The 24,049-nt window shown below is 40.8% G+C and overlaps 1 protein-coding gene across 6 annotated transcripts in view; it reads right to left on the bottom strand.

Annotated features, from left to right (window-relative positions):
* The window catches only part of LOC109920589 (prominin-1-A-like), a 237,273-nt gene that overhangs the window by 89,377 nt on the left and 123,847 nt on the right, over positions 1 to 24,049 (bottom strand). For all 6 annotated transcript variants that reach the window (XR_007263570.1, XR_007263572.1, XR_007263573.1 and 3 more), the window contains 2 exons: positions 15,729 to 15,946; positions 13,678 to 13,752 (listed from right to left, as the gene is read on the bottom strand). Coding sequence is in view for 3 of the 6 variants with exons in the window: in XM_048604798.1 (XP_048460755.1) it covers positions 13,678 to 13,752; positions 15,729 to 15,946 (293 nt within the window). In the remaining 3 variants the exon portion in view is untranslated. The remainder of the gene's footprint in view (positions 1 to 13,677; positions 13,753 to 15,728; positions 15,947 to 24,049) is intronic.

Genomic DNA, 24,049 nt, shown 5'->3' with positions numbered 1-24,049 from the left:
ACCATTTCTGATGAAGGGTCTAGGCCCGAAATGTCAGCCTTTCTGCTCCTATGATGCTGCTTGGCCTGCTGTGTTCATCCAGCTCTGCAGAGTGTTCTGGTACATGAATCACAAAATGCAGGTACAGCAGGTGGTCAAGAAAGAAAATGGAAGATTGATATTTATCACAAGGGGAAATCGAGTATGAAAGTCAGGAAATATTGCTGCAGCTCCACATTGTCTTAAACTGCATTTGAAATACGGTGTACAGTTTTGATCTCTGTATGAAATAATGGATAAAATTGCATTAGAAACAGTCAGAGAAGATTCACTAGGTTGAATCCTGTGATGAAGAGTTGCCTTATAAGGAAAGATTGAGCAGGTTGGGCCCATACCCATGCAATTTTAGAAGAATGAGAAGTGATCGTATTTAAACTTATAAGAATCTGAAGGGACTGACGGAATGATGCTGAGAGAGCATATTGCCAGGCAGAGGAATGTAGAATTAGGGGACATAGTTTAAAATTAGGGATTACCTATTTATCACTGAGATAAGGAGAAATTCTTTCTGTCACAGGGTCATCAGTCCATCGAAATCTCTTCCCTGGAGTGGAATGGAGGCTGGGTCATTGAATATATTCAAGGCTGAGTTAAATAGATTAGCAAGGGAGTCATGTGTGTGTATTTGTACCTGCGAGCAACAGAGAGAGAGAGAGAAAGAGAGAGATAGAGAGATAGATACAGGGGTGATTTCACCTGACGAAGGAGCAATGCTACGAAAGCTTCTGATTTCAAATAAACCTGTTGGACTATAACCTGGTGTCATGTGACTTCTGACCTTGCCCACCCCAGTCCAATGCCAGCACCTTCACATCATGGCTACCATTGACACCACAAAACACTGGCTCAAAGTAGAGAGGGTCTCCAAGAAGATCACGCATATCGACACTTCACATGATGAAGGAGCAGCCCTCCAAAAGCTTGTGATTTCAAATAAACCTGTTGGACTATAACCTGGTGTCGTGTGACTTCTAACCTTATCCACCCCAGTCCAACACCGGCACCTCCACATCATAACTGAGCATAAATTGGTAGTCTTACCCTGATCAGTTGAGCTACTGAATTTCACAACTTATTCATTAAACATAAATAAAATCTACATACAAGATTAAAATACAAAGAATTAATGTAGATCTTTGGAGTAGAAAGCGGATTTGCCCTGAAGTTGCTCTGGAGTCCTCAGCGTTGATTCTGAACACCATGGCATCAAGTAAAATGTGTAAGGAAACCTTCTGCTGATAACTAACTAACACCCCTTAGCAGATGAATCAATGCTCCACAAGTTTAAACAACACTTGGAGAAAGCACTGAAGGTGGTATGCGCAAAGAACATACTCTGTGTGGAGGATTTTAATGTCCACCACCAACAGTGATTCAGCAGCAACACTGCTGATTTAACTGGTCAAGTCCTAAAAGATATAGTTGCTAGATTCAGTCTGTGGTAGGTGGTGAGGAAACCGACAAGAAACAATGACATACTTAACCTCATCCTCACCGATCTGTCTGCTGCAGAAGGATCTATCTATGATACTTTTGGTAAGAGTGACCACAGGACGATCTTTGTGGAGATAAAATTCTACCATTACATTGATAATAACTTACATCATGTCATGTGGTACTAGGTACAGTACTAACTACAATCTCCATGCGCCTACTGACCATAGAGTTGCTTTGTCATTAGTGGTGGTGATTTAACCTGGGGGTCTCTTTCCTTCATGGTAACTTCAGCCAATGGGGAAATTGAACTCATGCAATTGGCATCATGCTGCATGGAGAACTAGCTGCCCAGCTAACTGAGCTAACCAGGCCAATTACCACGACATCAGTTTATTCTTGATCATCAACAAGGTGATGGAAGGCATTATTAACAGTGCTATCAAGCAGCACTTGTTCAGCAATAACCTGCTCAGTGATCCTCAGGTTGGGTTCTGCTAGGGCCACTCAGCTCCTGACCCCAATACGGCCTTAGTTCAAACATGGACAAAAGAACAGAATTCCTGAGGTGACAGGGATGCCCTTGACATCAAGGCTGCATTTGACCAAATATGGCATCAAGAAACACTAGCAAAACTGGAGTCAATGGGAATCAGGGAGAAAACTCTCTACTGGTTGGACCTGTACCAGTTCCATAGGAAGATGGTTTAGGTTATTGGAGGTCTTCTCTCCAGGACATCTCTGCAAGAATTCCTCAGGATAAAGTTATAGGCCCAACCATTTTCGACTGCTTCATCAATGGCTTCTCCTTCATCACAAGCCCAGAAGTGGAGATGTTCACTGCTTATTGCATAATGTTCAGCATCATTCATAGGTTGTGAATCCCATCAGGTCACATGGATCAGTTGGAGTGGCAGTTAGATGCAGTGAGGAATTTACAGGAGCTAGGAGGTGTGATGGATGGCAGTTGCAGGAAGGGAGATAAACTGAAGATACAGTCAGGTAGATGGGTGACCTCTAAGAAAGGTAGGAGAAGGAGGCATGTAGTGCAGGAGTCTCCTGTGTGGCTATCCCCATCTCAAACAAGTATGTTGTTTTGGAAAATATAGGGATTGGTGGACTCTCAGGTTTCTGGCACTGAGACTGGCTTCATTGTAACAAGGGGTACATCAGGTTCCAAGGGTTGTTTGTAACAGGGGACTCTCCAGTCAGCGGCATAGACAGATGTTTCTGCAGCTGACAGTAGAATGGTGTGTTGCCTCCCTGGTGTCAGGATCAAGGATATCTTGGAGAGACTGCAGAATATTCTCAAAAGTGAGAGAACCAGCAGGAGGTTATTGTACGCATTGGAACTAACAACATAAGAAAAGGACGAGGTTCTGAGGAGAGAATATAGGAAGTTAATAGGAATTTAAAAAGGAGATCCTGGATTACTCCTAGTGCCAAAAACTAGTGAGGGTAGGAATTGGACGATAGAGCAGATGAATGTGTGACTGAGGAGTTGGTGCAGGGGAGAAGGATTCACATTTTTGGATCATTGGAATGTCTTCTGGAGTAGAAGTGACCCGTATAAGAAGGCAGATTGTACGTGAAATGGAGGGGAACGAATATACTGGTGGGGAGATTTGCTAGAGCTGCTCAGGAGGATTTAAACCAGTAAGGTGGTGGGAGGGGGACCCAGGGAGACAGTGAGGAAAGAGCAATCTGAGACTGATGCAGTTAGGAAAAGGAGTAAGTCAAACAGTAAGGACAGGCAGGAATAAAGCAGAGAACAAGGTTGGACTGATAAATTAAACTGCATTTATTTCAATGCAAGAGGCCTAACAGGAAAGACAGATGAACTGAGGGCATGGTTGGGAATATAAGACTGGGATATGTCAGCAATTACTGAGATGTGACTCAGGGAAGGACAGGACTGGCAGCTTAATGTTCCAGAGTATACATGCTATAGGAAAGATAGAAAGGGGAGCAGGAGAGGAGGGGGAGTGGCATCTATGATTAAGGATAACATTACTGCTGTACTTAGGGAGGATATTCCTGGGAATATGTCCAGGGAAGTTATTTGGATGGAACTGAGAAACAAGAAAGGGATGATCACCTTATTGGGATTGTACTACAGACTCCCCAGTGGTCAGTGTGAAATTGAGAATCAAATTTGGAAGCAGGTCTCAGTTATCTGTGAGAATAATTGGCTCAACATGGTAGGGGATTTTAATTTTCCAAACATAGACTGGGACTGCCACAGTATTAAGGGCTTGGATGGAGAGGAATGTGTTAAGTGCACACAAGAAAATTTTCTGATTCAGTATGTGGATGTACCTACGAGAGAAGGTGCAAAACTTCACTTACTGTTGGGAAATAAGGCCGGGCAGGTGACTGAGATGTCAGTGGGGCCAGTGGCCATAATTCTATTAGTTTTAAAATAGTGATAGAAAAGGATAGACTGGTTCTAAAAATTAAAGTTCTAAATTATAGGAAGATCAATTTTGATGGTATTAGGCAAGAACATTTTTTTTGGGGGGGTGGGGATGTTCGCAAGTAGAGGGATGGCTGGAAAATGGAAAGCATTCAAAAATGAGATAGTGAGTGTCCAGAGACAGTATGTTCCTGTTAGGATGAGGGGCAAGGCTGGTTGGTGTAGGGGAGGCCGGGTGACTAGAGAAATTAATGTTTTGGTCAAGAAAAAGAAGGAAGCATATCTCAGGTACAGATGGCAGGGATTGAGTGAATCCCTAGAACAGTATAAAGGCAGTTAAAGTATACTTAGGAGGGAAAGCAGGAGGGCAAAAAGGAGACATGAAATAGCTTTGGCAAATAGGGTTAAGGAGAATCCAAAGGGATGCTACAAATACAATAAGGCCAAAAGGGTAACTAGGCAGAGAATAGGGCGGCTTAAATATCAGCAAGGCCACCTACATGTGGAACCACAGGAGATGGGTGAGATACGCGAAATGAGTATTTTGCATCAGTGTTTACTGTGGAGAAGGATAGGGAAGGTATTGAACATGGGAAAATAAATAGTGACAATTGAAAAATGTCCATATTACAAAACGTGGTGGTGCTGGACGTCTTAAAGCACATATAGGTGAATAAATCCCTGGGACCTGATTGGATGTACCCTAGAAATATGTGGGAAGCTTGGGAAGTGATTGCTGGGCCCTTTGCTGAGATATTTGTATCATTTATAGCCACAGGTGAGGTGCTGGAAGACTCAAGGTTGGCCAACGTTGTACCAATATTTATGAAAGGTGGTAAGGAAAAGCCAAGGAACTACAGACTGGTGAGCCTGACATCAATGGTGGGCAAGTTGTTGGAGAAAATCCTGACGGACAGGATTTACATGTATTTGGAAAGGCAAGAACTGATTAGGGATAGTCAACATGGTTTTGTGCATGGGAAATCGTGCCTCACTAACTCGATTGAGTTTTTCAAAGAAGTAATGAAGAGGATTGATGAGGGCAGAGCAGTGGATGTGATCTATATGGACTTCAGTTCGACAAGGTTCCTCATGATAGACTGGTTGGCAAGGTTGGATCACATGGAATACAGGGAGAACTAGCTACTTGGATACAGAACTGGCTTGAAAGTAGAAGAGAGAGAGGGGTGGTGGAGGGTTGCTTTTCAGACTGGAGGTCTGTGACCAGCAGTATGCCACAAGGATCAGTGCTGGGGCCACTGCTTCCTGTCATTTAAATAAATAATTTGGATGTGAACATAGGAGGTATGGTTAGTAAGTTCGCAGATGACACTAAAATTGGAGGGGTAGTCAACTGCAAAGAAGGTTACCTCAGAGTACAATGGGATCTTTATCAGATGGGCCAATGGGCCAAGGAGGAGCAGATGGAGTTTAATTTAATAAATGTGAGGTGCTGCATTTTAGAAAGGCAAATCAGGGCAAGATTTGTACACTTAATGGTAAGGTCCTGGGTAGTGTTGCTGAACAAAGAGACCTTGAAGCGCAGGTTCATAGTTCCTTGAAAGTGAAGTCGCAGGTAGATAGGATAGTGAAGAAGGCATTTGGTATGCTTGCCTTTATTGTTCAGTGCATTGAGTATAGGAGTTGGGAGGTCAGTGGAGTGGTGAGTTGTTCCTCGAAAGGCCATTGGTTAGGCCACTTTTGGAATACTGCGTGTAATTCTGGTCATCCTCCTATAGGAAAGATGTTGTGAAACTAGAAAGGGTTCAGAAAAGATTTGCAAGGATGTTGCCAGAGTTGGAGGTTTTGAGCTAGGGAGAGGCTGAATAAGCTGGGGCTGTTTTCCCTGAAATGTCAGTGGCTAAGGGGGTGACCTTATAGAGATTTGTAAAATCATGAGGGGCATGGATAGGGTAAATAGGCAAGGTCTTTTCCCCGGGGTGAGAAGGTCCAAAACTATAGCTTTAAAGTGAGAGGGAAAAGATCTAAAAGGGACCTAAGGGGCAACTTTTTCACGCAGAGGGTGGTGCGTGTATGGAATGAGCTAGCAGTTGAAGCGATGGAGGCTGGTACAATTACAACATTTAAAGGCATCTGAATGGGTATATGAAGAGGAAGGGTTTAGAGGGATATGGGCCAAATGCGGGTAAATGGGACTAGATTATATAGAGTATCTGGTCAGCATGGACGAGTTGGGCTGAAGGGTCTGTTTCTGTGCTGTATATTTCTATGACTCATCTCTGCCCACATCATCTTCTGAAGTTAGACCATGAGGTTTTAATTTCTGCATTAACCTCTAAGGTGGCAAATCACTGAATGCCTTTCAATGTCTAAGTATCATACCTCCACTGGTTCACCTTTATCTACGGCACATCTACAACTTCAAATAAATCCAATAAATTGGTAAAACATGATTTTTATTTCAAAAAATCACATAGGAAATTTCAAGGTAATGATGCAGATTCAAAGTGTCATGTTACAATGTCAATAACCTATTATGCCCTATGGCATCCTTCACATCTGATTTCCACCTCAGCTCACCATGCGCCTTTCGAGGAACAACTCACCACTCCACTGATACCCCAGAATTCAGTGGCATCCCTTGCAATCATGCCAGCTTTAAAAGCCATTTATGCATTCAGACAAGTACTGTCAGTCCATAGTTGCCTGCATGTTTCCTGACATTTTGCCTGAACGTGGTAAATGGGTGAAATCAGTACTCCATTTTGCAGGCAGAATCCTGCAGCTTCCAATAGATGGGATGGCGCTGGTACAGAACTTCCCCCCTTCCCCACAACCATCCCTGGATGCCATAAGACTAGATCATGCCAACCTAGTCCAAGGTTTTCACCCAGGTTAAAGCGGTCTCAGCTGTCTGGAGAAATCCTGACTCTAACCATTCCTGCAAGTAGATCAACAATTTACCTTGGACTTTTTCTTAGAGGATTGCACATATTGGGCACTAATATCCAAAGACATGAGGTACATGTAGCCAGTGCCCATGAAATGCACCCTGAGATTGGACGCCTGGTTTCCAATACAGAGGTTGTTCAGACAAACAGCAAACAGAGTCCGCCAGGTCCTCACTCCCTTTTCCTTGTCAAATTTACCAACATTAACTTTGTTTGATTTTAGTGATAAAAAGATGAGAGGCTGAATATTAATGAAGTTACTTGTTATCAAGGCATTTAACAAGCAACTATCAGTCAAATGGTGACTTGCCACTGTCTAACAAAAGTATCGTACACTGCTTGCCAAATGCATATATGATGGTATGAGTTGCTTCCAACTTCGAAACTGGCCTTGTCATACTTGTCAACTGATCCTGCCACACAACTCGCCATAGCCCATGTCACTCAAACCACCATATGATTCCATCCAATCAATGGCTTCTAGCATCTTCCCTATGACAAATGTTAACATATCTGGAATGTAGTTTCCTCTTTTAACTGATTTGAATATAGGGATACCTTAGCCATTTTCCAATCTGATGGAACCTTCCTCGAATCTGGAGAAGTTTGTAAAATTTAAGCCAATACAGAAATTATTCACAAGCCACTTTTTCTAAGTCTCTAGAATGAAGTTCATCAGAACCAAGGGTTTTGACAGCCTGCAGCACCAAGTTGCTCAGTTACAATTGCTTGGAGATCACAATTTTCTTTAGTTCATTCATCTCATCCATTTCCTAATTCTAACTATTTCTAAGATGTTACCATCCTCATCTATAGGGAAGAACAATGCAAAATATCTGTTCAATTCATCCACCATTCCCTTATTTGCCTTTAATAAGTAGCCGGACTTATTATTTATAAACTAACATTCTCTTTGTTAATTATTTTCTTACTTAAATATCAATAGAATTTCTTACTATCTTTTGTTTTATATTTCTAGTTATGTTTCTCCTGTACTCTAATTTTCCCCTCATTTATCTTTTAGTCATTCTTAATAGTTTGTTATATTTTGTCCAAACTTCTGATGTACAAACCATCTCTCTACAATTGGATGTTGTTTTCTTTAGTTTGGTTCTAACTTGAACTCTTTTAGTTAATCACAGATAGTAGGTATTCCCATTGGAATTTTTCTTTCATGTTGCATCTATATTGTGTATTTTGAAACATTCCCTTAAACGTCTGCTACCATATTTCTAATCTGCCACTTCACTTCAACTATCTCTGCTTTCATGCCCTCATAATTCCACTTACTTAAGTTTAAAATAGGAGGGTTGGACCCATTCTTCTCTCTCTCAAGCTGAATGCAAACCTCAAATATGTTATAAAACAACCTTGGGGCTTCCTTCCCCATGGGCTAATTAATTAATCCTATTTCATTGAGCAATATATTATATGATATAGCTTGCCAGTTTGTTGACTCCAGAATGTGCTGTTCTTTTTCTTTATTCATTCATGGGATGAGGGCGTCATTGGCCAGGCAGCATTTATTGCCCATCCCTAATTATCCAGGGAGCGGTTAAGAATCATCCACATTGCTGTGGGTCTGGAGTTACATGTGGGCCAGACGAGGTAAGGATGGCAGTTTCCTTCCCTAAAGGACAGTAGTGATCCAGATGGGTTTTTCCTGACAATTGACAGCGGATTCATGGTCATCACTAGATTCTTAATTCCAGATATTTAATGAATTCAAATTCCACCATCTGCCATGGTAGGATTTGAACCCAGGTCCCCAGGACATTATCTGGGTCTCTGGATTAACAGTCCAGCGATAATACCACTAGGCCATCACCTCCCCTAGTGTTGTAAGACACTATCACAAAAACATTTTACAAACTCCTCATCTAGGCCATATTTGCACATATGATTTTTCCAGTCTATATGTAGAATAAGATCTCTATAATTATTGATCTCCCTCTTGGACAAGCTCTCACTATTTCTTTCTTTACGCTTCCTGACACCTCAACCTTACAGTTAGGGAGGTAATATACCAAGCTCACAAGTGATTTCTTGCCTTTACTATTTCAAATCTTCTCCCAAACCGTTCCCACATTCTGGATTCATCCCTCCCAATTGTACCAATACCATGATTAGGTAACAGAGCTATTCTTCTACCATTCCTAGCTTCCTGTCCTCTCTAAATGGCCTGTATCCTTCAATTGTCAGGTCCCAATCCATGTTATCCTGCAGTTACATCTTTGTAATGCCTATTAGATTGTACTTTTGACTCAGAGTTTATGAACTGGAGGCTGAACTACAGACTACAATGCATTACGGTGGAAAAGGTTACCTGGATTCTACCAGAAGGCAGTCACAACAATTAGAATAGGATTTTTTGATTTGTTCAGTGGTCAAAAACAGGTGGGTACTACTATGAATGAGGGAGAAAAGAAGATCCAAAGGGCAGGAGTGTCAGTTGAAACCATCCAATACATTTGAGCTTCTCTCTGGCTATTTGGATGAGAATGGGGCTGCAGGGTGCAAACTGACCATGGCATCATGGTAGAGGAAGACATTCAGGTGGGGGAAGCAACAGGAACATAAACTTAGTAGGTGATAGTATAGTGGGGCAAAGGGGTGTGGTTGGTACTGTTCTTGACAATTCTTTTGGAGTTGATGAGCAGTGAAAATTGTGCTTATAGTTTCATGGGTTGATTGGAAGCCGCGCTGCCTTTGAGGAAGGATTTCCTCAGAGACTGGGAGAAGGTGGCTAGCGAGCAATGGTCAATGATCTTCCTAGCAATGAGGAGTAAGGAGATTCCTCAGTAGTCCGAACAGACCACTCTGTCTCCTTTCTCGATCACGGCAGCATCCCGGAGATTGGCAGGGATTTATTATTTGTCGCAGATTTTCAGGAACAGTTGATTGAGATTACAGGTAAAGTCCACACCTCCAAGTTTGAAAATCTCTGCTGGAATCCTGTCTGCTCCTGTGGCTTTTCCATTCTTCATGTATTTAATGGTGACTTCAACTTCTGCTACACTCTTCGAGTTGCAGGATTTTTCCAAACATGTTTGCGGGTGGGTAAGTGGAGCTGAGTCTCAAAAAGATCAGCCATGATCTTATTGAATGGCGGGGCAGGCTCGAGGGGCCGGATGGCTTACTCCTGCTCTTAGTTCTTATGTTCCTTTGGATGACTGTGTCATGGTTTATGAGTTCTTTGAATTGTTCTGTCCATCAGAAGCTGATGCTTCCTCTGTCTCTCAAAAGGGATCCATCCTTACTTTGTACCAGTTTGAGGCCAAGGATGTTAGGTCTGTATATTGCCTCAGTAGCACAGAAGAAATTCAAAATGTCATACTTGTCACCAAGGAGTTGCAACTCCTTGGAATTCTCAATTCACCATTGGTTCTTGACTATTTTCTTGTTCTTCTTTGTAACTCTGCCTTTCCTGTTTGATGAGTTCTCCCCTTTATCTCACTGGTGATGATGCTTATACTTGAGGAAATATTGGGTGTATGTGATTGAGGGGTGACAATAATCATTGGTGACTTTAATGTACATGTAAACTGGAAAAATCAGATTGGCAGTAGTAGCCTGGACAAGAAGTTCATAGAATATTTTCAACATACATTCTTAGATTATTATGTTTTGGAATAGGTTATATTAGACTTGATATTGTGTAATGTAACTGCATTAATTAACAATCTTAGAGGTAAGGCACACCAATGTAGTAGTGACTATAACATAACCAAATTGCTTATTTAGTTTGAAAGAGAAAAGATTGGGGCTATGACTTGCATTGTAAAGTTATGTAAGGGCAACTGTGTGGGCCAGAAAGCTGAGCCAGTTGAAGTGAACAGACATACTAGAGTAGGAAATAAATCAATAGGCACAGTCCATAGATTTAAGAATATATATCAGAATACTCAGAATAAGTATATTCTCACTATGAAGAAAAATTTGATAGGAAAGTCCCACCATCTCTGCTTAAGTAAAGATATTACTGAAAGCACTAAACTTAAAGAAAAAGCATATAATTGCGCGGATGACTGGCAGATCAAATGATTCATCAGGATATAAAGAACAGCAGAGAGTGCCTAGGAGGTTAATCAGGAAGAAAACAATTAGAGTACGAGAGGAATCTAGCTAGGAATGTAAAAATGGATTACAAGAGTTTCTATAGAAAAGGAAAAGAGTAAGTAAATTGAGTGTTGGTCCTCTAGAGAGTGAGAATTCAGAGTTAGTAGTCGATAATAAGGAAATGGCAAATCAAATGAACAAATATTTTGCTTCTGTCTTCACCAGAAAGGATACAAAATGCATTTCAGTAATAGCTGTAAATCAGGAGGTGGAAGGGAGAGTGGAACTCAGTGAAATTGCAATCACAAGGGAAGTGGTACTAAGCAAACTGATGGTGTTGCACCAAGTCTCTGGATCCAGCTAAACCTGAACCTTGGGTATTAAAAGAGGCTCCTCTTTTAATTTCCCAAATTATCTCTGTTGCCCTTCTTAAACAAAGAAACAATATTGGTCATTCTCCACTCTTCTGGGACCCCACATGTGACTAAAGAGGATACAAAGATTTTGTACAAGGTACAAACATTTCCAAAGATACAAAGATTTCCACAGTGCCTCCCTAATTTTGTCATAGTTAGCCTTCTTCTAACATGTGGGTTAATGGATTGCTATTCTTTATTATGTGAGGAATTAAACATAAAAGTAAGGATATCATGTTTGAGTTTTCTTGGAGCTGCACCCATCCAGGCAAGTGGAGAGTACTCCATCGCATTCCTGACCTGTGCCTTGTAAATGTTGGAAAGATTTTGAGAAGTCAGGAAGTGAGTTACTCACCACAGAAATCCTAGTCTTCAACTGTCATAGTATGCAGATGGTTGGTCTAGTTTAGTTTCTGGTCAATGGTAATTCAATGGTAACAATATTGATAGTGGAGGATTCAGTGATGGTGATGCCATCAAATGTCAAGGGAAGATGGTTAGTTAGACTTCCGCTTAGGCATGGACTCTGCCTGGCATTTGGATAGCATGTATTTTACTTGCCACTTTATCTTAAGTGCCGTGAATGTCCAGCACATTGGGCTAGCAGTGAACATTTCCATTTCTGAAGGAAGGAACATCATTGATGAAGCAGTTGAAAACAGTGCAGTGTAGGACACTACTGTAGTTATACCCTAGGATTGAGATTATTAACCTCCTAGAAACAAAGCCATTTTCCTTCATGCTAGGTACCACTCAAATCAGTACACAGTTTTCCCTCGAGTCCCTCTAATGTTGCTGAGCTCTGGGGTGTCATATTCTGTCAAAAGCTGTCTTGGGTAGTCACTCTTACCGGGAATTCAGCTCTTTTGTCTATATGTGTACCATAGCTTTAAAGAGGTCAGGAGATGTTGCACAAATGGAATCTAAAGTGACAATCAGTGAGTAGGCCACTACTGACCGCATGCCATTTGATGGTACTGTTGACAACACCTCTTATCATTTTGCTATTGACTGATAGGGTATATACCTTGTTACCCAAATGACCAAGCCTTCAAATAAAATTATTCAAATTATTGTTTCATTAATGAACTATTATTACATTTCCATCTAAATCTAGTGACTAAAATACAGGGCACAATTTTATCTTCCAATGATTACTGGTAAAACAAACCTATATGCATAATTTCAAATTAAAATAATATAACAAATAGTAAAAGTAATTAAAATACATCAGTAACACAAATAATTATATGCAAGCATACACATTAATGTGATAAAACATGAAATGTCTACTTTATTTCTAAATACTACATACAATATATAATTAGCAGTTTTGGTATTTTATACCAATATTCAAGGGATGAGACTGGTCGCAAGTAAAACCTGTAACATGATCAGGTTCTGCTGTTTCACAGTTCCTCAAAAATACAAACTAAATGTTAAGACATTGATCAAATGATATAATACACAAATTGATTCCATCCAGCTACACTTCACAGATGTCCTTAGTCACTAGGGTTAGGCATATTGGGATCAGTTTGTTCACTTGGGGTTGGACAGATGGTTTGAAACACAGAGTGATGCCAATTTCAGGTTCAATTCCCACACCAGCTGAGGTTCCCATGAAGGAGTCTCCTTTGCAACCTTTCGACTCGCCTGAGGCAAGGTGACCCGCAGGTTAAACCATTTCCAATTGCCTCTCTCCAATCAGAGATCAGCGTGATGGTCCAGCAGGTCTATGGTGACTTTATTAGGTATTTGAATACTCCATCTAGCTTCTGATTCATTCTTAATTCATCCAGTAATAGAAGCATTTAAATAATATAGTTTAACAGCATTTTATGGGATTATATTTCACACTTTCCTAAGAATGCTAAATACATTTAACACATACACACACACACACACACACACACACACACACACACACACACACACACACACACACATCTTAGATTTCAATGCCTGCAGATTTCAACATCATAATCTGCCTTTCACTAACCCTGACTTGCTACTATTACTTTGATATATCTGCCATTCTGATCTTTTTTCAAACAGATGTTGTCCTCTGCCAATCAGGACTGTTTTCAAATTCACGTGTGGCAAATTTCCTTGAAGAAACTGCAAGTCTTCTAAGAGGATTATTCTTAATCTTCACAACAAAACCTTACACAAGCAACACATAATTTTTTGTAATATAAAGATTCATCTTCAGGATGTTAAATCTGGTTCAAAATAGAGATTGCTTAAAAGCCAGAATCTGTCATATAGAAGACAAGTGATTATAATCAACACTTCAGATCGTAGCAAAAGTAACAGCATTACACTGTGAAAAATGCAGGCGGTTACAACATAATATAATGGAAATTTCAAAGTTACAAGTGAAAAGAGCATTGTTTACCTTCTGAATCAAGTCTTCATAGTCAGTTTTCTGCACATCACTTACTTTCTTCAGTTCAGAATCAACATCTTTTAACTGAAGTATTGAAAAACAAGTGTTCAGGTGGCTTATAAAAGGCCTGGATGTTGCAGTTGTATGACAGCAAATCTGCCAGAGCTTGCCATAATTACAACTGTAAAAGTGATAGCTACTTCTAGTCTTTGCATAGGCACAGTTAAATATGGTAATCCAGAAATTGATGTTAAACGGTGCAACAGTCCAGACTCAATTGATGGTGATGCTTAAAAAGTGTTCAAATTATGTGATTTTTTTACTTGCATACTATTAATCTCACTGTAAAAATACTTGAAAAAGTTACTCATCACCAAATGAGGGTTAACTAGATTTTTATTGGCATATTACATTTCTAATTATATTTGAACAATCTCTCTAGCCCTGAAAAGCTAATGTGGAATATCAAATTTTTCCATTAGGATGAGAAAATTAATTCCACAGATTCTAATAATTATTTTAGTTATTTGATATTTCAGCCTCTACATGAGCATGAGCTCCTTTGAATCTTTATTTTGCTGTCTTGTAAAGTAATTTTAAAAAGTGAAATATAGTCAATGTTTTTACTTTGAATAATTCTCACAGACAGCAAATCACAATGTAACTGTGGCTTAGCTTAGTTGATTACTCCGTTCTTTCTGGAAGTCAGAATGTATTGAGCTAACCCTGGAGTCAAATAACATTTTTAAAAGTTAAATCTGTGTCACAAAGACCTAGTAATTTTGTCATAAATTTCAGCAGCAAATACCATCGCTTTGTCACCAATACAACATTCAGTTCAGTGGTTGCTATGTAATCAGAAAGCCAAATAAAATGCAAAGGGGAAAGGAAATTTAATTGTTTCATTTCTCATTAAAAACCAACTGTTTGAAATATTTTGTAATGCATACATTCTGGACCAAAATAATATTAATTTTAAACAATACTCAATGTTGACAACCGTGATTTCATTACAATTTGGATTTATATGGGGAATATTATATAGTCTACAGCAACTTTTGTCCTTAAATAGGCTGTGGGTGCTCACTTCTAATTTCAATGATTTGGGTTGCTTATTCTTTTCCTTCACTTCATGAACTGAATTTGGAGATTACAATGTAATATAGGTCAAAAAAAGTAGTTTTCAGCAACATTTATAAAAATTATTTCCAGGAGTGACAATACATAATGGGCTGCCTCAGTTTTAAATTTCTGGTGAGTCGTTTTGCTTATGCTCGGTTAATGTCCAAACTATGAAAAGTACGATTGTAAACTCTTAAATAATATAAACAATGTGTAAGGGAAAATTAAGCTAGAAACTATAACATGAATAAGTTGCTGGGCAGGGATGGGTGGTGGGATGGGATGGAGAAAGATGAGGAAAGTAAGTCTACAGTAAGATCTCATTTAAGGCTGCCTTACTTAACATGGTTTTGGTTTAACACAGGTAAATTAATGGGGCCTATAATCTCATTGAGCAACATGAAATTCATTTCAACATTGTTTTCTTTGTGTTGTGCAGTCTTTCTGATGTCTGACCTACCAACATAGTCAGCTTCAAACAGTCACCAAACTACTTGTATTCAAACTTTTGTTATTAAATGTTATTTGGATTTTGGAACAAAGACTTGAGAATCAGGCAGTCTTTATCCTGCTGTGGGATTTCTCTGTGAACGTGTTAAACAATCAATCAATCAAGGTGAGACTGTGATGCAGCATTTTACAACAGCACTGTGGGAATAAAGTTCCCACCATCTGGTTGTGCAGGTCTGTAGACACATCATTCGAATGCTGACTCCCCTGAGCATGGAGGACACCACTATGTCATGGAATGGGTTAGTGAGTTTAAGATAAAAATAGCTGCTGCTTTTCTACTGTAAGGAGGATCTGGACTCACATTTTCACAACTCTGGAGCTTTTTAAAGGAATGCAGGTCGTAACATGTGAAAAGCACTTTTATATTTTGTTCAGTTTTGCTCAGGAGCTCAGCATTGCTTCTGCACTGAACAAATCTGACTTACCTGGCTAAAGTTTGCATTAATATTGAGATAGTCCAGTGAATCCCTTATGTTGTCACAATGTATAATTGCATCAGGTACTTTGCAAGCTGCATCATTCAATGTGTTGTTGAGACTTGTTCGCACATCGGTCAAGTTTGCCTGAAGTTTGCTAGTTGCGTTATCTAACATTTGATGCGAGGTCGCCACCTTCTCTAAAACTTCCTTGGTTTCATTGATGGCTGAAGATATAAAGAATTAATCAAAAATTATTTCATTTGCTATTGAATACAAACTTTATCTTGGATGTCAGCTGGTTGGACAGAATTCAGCATATTTCAACTTTGCATTCAGCAAATTCTTCTCAGACAGAAAATAACATAGAGGTTTTACTTGAAGTTATTTTGAAAAATCAAGTAATCTTCTCTGCTGTACATATTCAACTGTGTTCAAGACTAATTATTTGTATCACCCTTTTTGACATTGTCTCAACTCATTGATTACTTAAACTCCTGTGTAGTTTAACCTCTAGGCTTGATAAATTGAAATGATCTTCTAGTTAACCACTTATTTTCTACCTGTCATAAACTAGAACTCATCCAAGATATTGCTGCTCATAGCTTCATTTGCACCAAATTCTGTGAAACATCACTCTTGTGCTTGCTGACTGCTGAGACTCCCATTCTGCCAACAGCTTGATCTTAAAATTTTCATCTTTGTCTTCAAAAGCTTTCATGGCCTCACTGCTCTTTGTCTCTGCAAACTCCTTCAGCCTACAATGTTTATATTTTTAAATTATTCACTCACAGGGTATGGGCAAAGCTAGCTAGGCCAGCATTCAAAGCACATCCCTAGTTGCTTGAGAAGGTGATAGTGAACCATTTGGTGTAGGTAAACCCACAACGACATTAGGGACGGAGTTCCAGGATTTTGACTCAGCGACCCTGCAGAACAGTGATGTATTTTCAAGTTTGGTTGGTGAACTAGGAGGGAAACTTTAGAACTTGATTTTGTTGTCACATGTACTCAAGTACAGGGGTACAAGAGTACAGTGAAAATTGTACAAAGTTTCTATTCCCGGTGCTATTTTAAGTACATAGGTACCTAGGTACAAAATCGAAGGTACAAAGTAGAAAGAAAGTTACAAGTTCAACCGTACAGTCCTTCTTAAGTGCTTAGCCATGCTGACCTCGTAATCCCCACAAGGGTTTGATCTCCTCTGCAGTGGGATCCTCTACCACAAAATGGGCTTGCTCTCCCCATTTGGGCTTGACCTCCTCCCCGCTCGATGTTGTCGCAAATGCTATAAAACCTCGGGCTGCCTGTTCTTGCCACCACCTCAGGATGCCTGCTTACACCGCTGCCTTGGGCTGCCTGTTCATGCTGCTGCCTCGTGCCACCTGTTCTCACCACCACCACACAAATCAGGTGGCCTCTCTAGCCTACATGCTGGCTTGATCTCCTCTGCATTGCACAAACTCACTCTCCACAGAAGGTAAGTAGATTAAAGTAAGAACGACTTGCAGGTGGTTGAGTTCCCAAATATCATAGAAATATATAAGATAGGAGCAAGATTGGCCATTCAACTCCTCAACTTTACTCTACCATTCAATATGACCATGGCTGATTATCAAGCTCAATACCCTAATCCCACCCTCCCCATATGTCCCTTGATCACTTTAGCACAAGAGCTACGTTGAGGTTGCTTGGCTTGCCGAGCTGGTTTGTTGTTCCGCAGATATCTCGTTGCCGTGCTTGGTAACATCCTCAGTGCAGCCTCTGATGAAGTGTCGGTGTGTTTTCCCACCTGGTTTTTAAACTCTGCGGTCCGTTGCGATGGATTGCCTCATTTCCGGGTTTCCTCCGTAGTGGAATGTATATGGGGTCGAGTTCAATGTGTTTATTAATAGCCTGCTTCGTGGAGTGCCATGCTTCCAGGAATTCTCGTGCTTGTCTCTGCCTAGCCTGTCCCAGGATCTTGTGTTGTCCCAGTCGAAGTCGTGGTTCTCTTTGTCCATGTGGATTGAGATGAGTGAGTATTGGTCGTGTCTTTTTGTAGCCAGATGGTGTTCATGTACTCTTGTTGTTAGTTTCCTTCCTGTTTGTCCGATGTAGTGTTTCTCGCAGTCCTAGAGTTTAAAAACCAGGCGGGAAAACACACCGACACTTCATCAGAGTGTGCACTGAGGATGTTACCAAGCACGGTAACAAAACGTCTGCAGAACAACAAACCAGCTCAGCGAGCCAACCAACCTCAACACCCACAACCCGAGCTACAAATCGACTCCAAAACCTTAGACAAGAGCTATGTCTACCTCTTTCTTGAAAATTATCTGCTGCCCTTGTCCTTCTAGATGGTAGTCATTGTGGATTTGGAAGGTGCTGTCTAAGGGTGAATTTCTGCAGTACATCTTGTAGATGGCGCACACTGCTGCTAATGAGCATCGGATTGAATGTTTGTGGAAGTGATGTCAATCAAGTGAACTCTTTTATCCTGGATGGTGACAAGATTCATGAGTACTGTTGTAGTTGTACTCATGCAGGTAAGTTGGGAGTAGGATCACAGAATCCTTACAGCACAGAAAGAGGCTGTTCGGCCCATCAAGTCTACGCTGACCCTGTGAAGAGCATCCACCCAAACTCAGTCCCCTTTCCCCAAATTCCCACATTTCCCATGGCTAATCCAGCTATACAGCACATACCTGGATACTTTGGACAATTTAGCATGGGCAATCTACCGAACCTGCACATCTTTGGCCTGCAGGAGGAAACCAGAACACTCGGAGGAAACCCATGCAGACACAGGGAGAACTTGCAAACTCCACTCAGTTGCCCAAGGCTGGAATCAATCCCTGGCCCCTGATGCTGTGAGGCAGCAGTACTAACCATTGAACCACCAACGCTGAATTTCATCACATTCCTGACTGTGCCTTGTAGATAGTGGACAGGCTTTTAGACTTAGAAAGTGAGTTACCAACTGCAAGATTCCTAGCCTCTGACATGCTCTTGTAGCCACAGTACTTGTATGACTACTCCAGTTCAGTTTCTGATCAATGGTAACCCTCAGGATGTTGCTGGTGGGGGTTTCAGTGATGGTTACAGCATTGAACATCAAGGGGTGATGGTCAGATTCTCTCTTGTTGGAGATGGTTTTTGCATGCCAGTTTTGTGGTGCAAACATTATTTGATACTTTTCAGCTCGAGCCTGGAAATTGCCCAGGTCTTGCTGCATTTGGGCACAGACTGAGGTGTTGTGAATGATGCTAAACATTGTGCAGTAATCAGTGAATATCCCCTCTTCTGACTTTATGATGGAGAATATGTCATCGATGAAACAGCTGAAGATGGTTGGACCAAGGACATTACCCTGAGGAACTCCTGCAGAGATGGCCTGGAGCCGAGATGATGGACCTCCAACCACAGCCAAGTTTGTGCCAAAGCTGTAATGAAGTCAGCAGTTGAATGGCCCTTGCAGAACCCAAACTGGGCATCACTGAGGAGATGCTGCTTGGCAGCACTGTTGATGACACCTTCTATCACTTCACTGATGATCAAGAGTAGACTGGGTTGGAGATAGCAAGAACTGCAGGTGCTGGAGTCAGACACAACACAGTATGGAGATGGAGGAACACAGCAGGCCAAGCAGCGTCAGAGGAGCAGGATGTTGCCTGGCCTGCAGTGTTCCTCCAGCTCCATCCTAGACTGGGTTGAATTTGTAGAACAGGACATACCTGAGTAATTTTCCACATGGTTGGGTAGATGCCAGTTTTGCAGCTGTACTGAAATAGCTTGGCTAAGGTGCAGCAAGTTCTGGACCATAGGTCTTTAAGACCATAAGACATAACAGCAGAAATAAGCCATTCAATGAGATCTTAGCTGATCTGATTACACTCAAATCATTGGTCTGTTCCCAATCTTCCTCCTTTGATCCCTTAATCCCAAGTACTATATTCAATTCCTTCTTGAAATCAGTGTTTTGGCCTCGATCGCTTTCTGTGGTAGCGAATTTCACAGGCTCACCACTCTCTGGGTGAATAACTTCCTCCTCATTTCAGCCCTTAATGGTTTATCCCATACCATGATGCCTGGTTCTGAATCCTCCCAACCAAACTCATTGGGTACACCCTTCTTGCATCTACCCTGACTTGTCCTGTTAGAACTGTATAGGTTTCTATGAGATTTCCCCCTCATTCTTCCGAACTCCATTGAATGTAATACTAGCCAATTCAATCTCTCCTCATACATCAGTCCTGCCATCCCAGGAATCAACGTGGTAAACCTTGGCTGCACTCCCTCTATAGCCAGAACATCCTTCCTCAAGGATACCAAAACTGCACATAATATTCCAGGTGTGATCTCTTTAAGGGCCTGTACAACTGCAGCAAGACATTCCTGCTTCTGTACTCGAATCCTCTCACGATGAAGCCCAACATACCGTTTGCCTTCTTCACCACCTGAGGCACTTGTACGCTTACTTGTAGTGACTGATGTTCAAGGACACCCAGGTCTCGTTACACATTCCCCTCTCTCAATTTGTAGTTTTCATATGTAATCTGTCTACCTGATTTTGCTACCAAGGTGGATAACCTCACATTTATCCACATTTTATTTCATCTGCCATGCAGTTGCCCACTCACTCTGCTTGTCCAAATCACACTGAGTATCTCTGTGTCTTCCTCACTGCTTGTCCTTTCACAGATCTTTGTGTCATCTGCAACATTTGGAGATATTGCATTTAGTTTCTCATCTAAATTACAAATACATATTATGAATAGCAGGGGTCACTGCCTGTCATTAAGAAAAGGACTCCTTTATTCCTATTCTTTGTTTCCTTTCTGCCATCCAAGGTTCTATCTATCTCAAAACACTATCCCAATCCCGTGTGTTTTAATTTTAAGTCCTAATCGCTTACGTGAGACTGTGTAAAAAACCATATGAAAGTCCAAATAAACCACATCCATTAGGCCTTTCCATCAACTGTACTAGTTACTTCCTCGAAGAATTCCAGTAGATTTGTCAAGCATGATATTTCTTTTATAAATTCATGCTGACTCTGTTTGATCCTACCACTGTTTTACAGGTGCTCTGCTATTAAAATAGGTCCACAGTGACACATCAATGCCCCCCAAAGTCTTGAGTTGTTTAAAGACTATTCCATTTAGCATGGTGATAGCTCCACACAACAAGATGGAAGGTATTCTCAACAAGAAGATAGGAATTCATTTCCACAAGCACTGTGTGGTGGTCACTCTTACTTATACTGTCATGGACAGATGCATCAGCAGCAGGCGATCTTGTGAGGATGATGTCAAGTATGTTTTTCCCTCTTGTTGGTTCCCTTTCTACCTGCTAACCCTGAGTAGCAGTTCTGTCCTTTCAGACTGGAAACAAACAAAAACAGAAAATTCCAGAGAAACTCAGCAGGTCTGGCAGCATCTGTGGAGACAGAAAAACAATTAATGCTTTGAGTCTAGTGATCCTTCTTCCGGACACATTCCTTAAGTGAATTGGTGTCAAATTGTTTAAAATGCTCCTGTAAAGCATCTCAAGATGCTTTGCGATTGTTAAATACTCTGCATAGGTGTAAATTGGTGTTGCAATGCCCTCTGTGAATGGTGGAGTGTGACTGTTATCTTCTAGATAGGTCACATCCACTTTCAGGTTTCTTTTCTAGCAGAAAATATTCTCAAAATGTGGTCGATCCAGGACCACTGTAATTTCAGAGCATTCCTTTGGGTTTTGACTCTGTTTACTGCAACACTGCATGCCCTTTCAGGCACAGAATCTTCGTACCTCCCAAAAACCCAAGCAAACTAGAATCAACTTAACAGTTGGTGTCAAACACAGCGCACAGGACAACGGTTGTATTTGTTGGAATTCAGTTATCTCAGCTCCAGAACATCTCTGCGGGAGCTCCTCTGGATACTAGGCCCAACCATCTTCAGTTGCTTCATCACTGACCTTCCCTCCATCATAAGGTCAGAAGTGGGGATGTTCACTGATTACTGCGCAATGTTCACACTGTTCACGACAGATATTGAAGCAGTCCATGGTCAAATACAAAAAGATCTGGACAATCGCCAGGCTTAGGCTAAAACGTGACATGTAACATTCGTGCCACACAAACGCTAGGCAATGACCATCTCCCTTGACATTCTATGGCTTAACTATCACTGAATTCCCCACGAGCAAAATCCTGGGAATTACCATAGACTAAAGCTGATCTGGACTTGCCATATAAATACAGTGGCTAAAACAGTAGGTCAGAGGCTAGGAATACTGCAGCGAGTAACTCACCTCCCAATTTCCCAAAGCATGTTCACCATCTAAGGGTGTAAGTCAGGAGTGTGATGGAACACACTTGTGTGGATGGATGCAGCTCTGAGAATACTCAAGAAACTTGACACCATCCAGAACAAACTTGATCAGCATCATATCAAACAAACATCAATTCCCTCCACCATCAACACTCAGCAGCAGCAGTATGTGCTATCTTCAGGATGCACTGCAGGAATTGGCCATCCTTAGACAGCATTTTCTAAACCATGGCCACTCCCATCTAAGACAAGTGATGCAGATACATGGGAACCCCACCACCTGCAAGTTCTCCTCCAAGCCACTCACCCTCCCATATTGTTGTTCCTTCACTGTCGTTGGATCAAAATTCTGTAATTTCCTCTCTGATGGCATAGTTGACAACCTACAGCACGTGGACTGCAGCAGTTCAAGAAGGCAGCTCACCACCCCATCTCAAGGGCAATCAGGCATGGACACTAAATGGTGGCACAGCCAATGGCACCCACGTCCAATGAGTGAACAAAAAATTTTAAAAATAAACAAATCTAATGTTGCTCTAAATCACAGTAACTGCTTTGCAACTTAGCTTACTCATTGATACAAGCAACAGTACATTTGACTAAAAACAGGCACAACATCCAGCTTAAATTGGCCTCTAAGAAAACCAGTAACATTACATTGCAGTAGATCATAACTAAAAACTGACCATTCTTCCACAGGTTCTATTTTTCAAAAGACACTGCTGTTGTTTAAAGGGTAATTTTAGTAAATGTCTCAAATATTCACAGAAAGATCAACTAATTGTATCACATTCTGAGGGAAAAATAAAAATAAAATGTTTAAACATCAGTAATAGCTCACTGATCATTGGGTAATCCTAGTGTTTGTCTGGTCAGTATCTTGACTTTCTTTTACTCCTTGTAAAGTACACATTAAGTTGGTACAGTGTCAATAGATATATTAATTAGGTTAAGTGATTAGTTATCATACAAAATCCACATTTACTACATGTGATGTGATTTACTTTTTGCAGGGAATGTTTTGCTAGAAACATTCAAAAAGCTGGTTTTAGTGAGCGCACACAGCAGTTTGCATTTGTGTAATATTTTTAAAAAACACCAAGTAATTCACAGGAGTGTCATAAACCAAAAATTGACTCCAAGCCAAACGAGCACACATTAGAACAGAAAATCATCAAAAAGGAATTTTCAGAGCACATTAAATGAAGGGAAAGGTGTTAAAATGCAGTTATTTAGGGTTAGAATTCAACTGAGTACCCACGCAGCAGAAGGCATGGATGGGTGAAGGAAGTGAGGAATGCACAAAAGTCGACAGGTGGAGGAATGAAGAATATTGGGAGGGTTATAAGGCTCATAAGGGTTGGAGGTATTTGAAAGAGTTAAGAGTTTTAAAATCAAAGTTGGTGAATGGGATTTGCTGCAAATTAGAATACAGATACTAGAGCTTTAGAAAACCCTAAATCTGTGACAGCATATGAGAGGCCAGCCAGGAGCACACTGGGGTAGTTGAGCGTGAAAGCAATAAAAGCACAGAGGAAAGCTGCAGAGGCAGTTCACTGAGACAAGGGCAGAGTTGGGTGAACTAGGTGAAAGTAGGCTGTCCTTTTGACAGAGATGAAATAATATCTAAAATTCAGCTCAGAGGTAATTAGGATATCAAGTTCAGAAACAATATGAGACTGTTACCAGGAAGGGTGATGCAATCAGTGGTTAGGGTACAGCATTTGTGGTGGAGGCTATAAACAATGTTTTAAGTCTTTTAAATATTGAACTAAAGGAAATTTCAGGCCATCTGCCACAGGGGCTAAATATTTGTCCCAGTATTCTTAGTTAGAGCAAAAGGTTGGAGAATGAGGAGAAGGAATAATGGAATAGTTTGAAAAAATGCCACTTTATTGAGATCTGGCTTCAAAGACAGGACAACTGTCTTTGGGATTTCAGGATTTATTCAGATTTTATTGCAGCAACAAATCTTCTGTCCATTGAAAGCTGCATTCCTCAAACCATTAGAAAACTTTAAGAGATAGT

This window comes from Rhincodon typus, chromosome 1, assembly GCF_021869965.1.
Source record: "Rhincodon typus isolate 14 chromosome 1, sRhiTyp1.1, whole genome shotgun sequence".
NCBI lineage: Eukaryota > Metazoa > Chordata > Chondrichthyes > Orectolobiformes > Rhincodontidae > Rhincodon > Rhincodon typus.
This window is presented reverse-complemented; position numbering and strand designations above follow the sequence as displayed.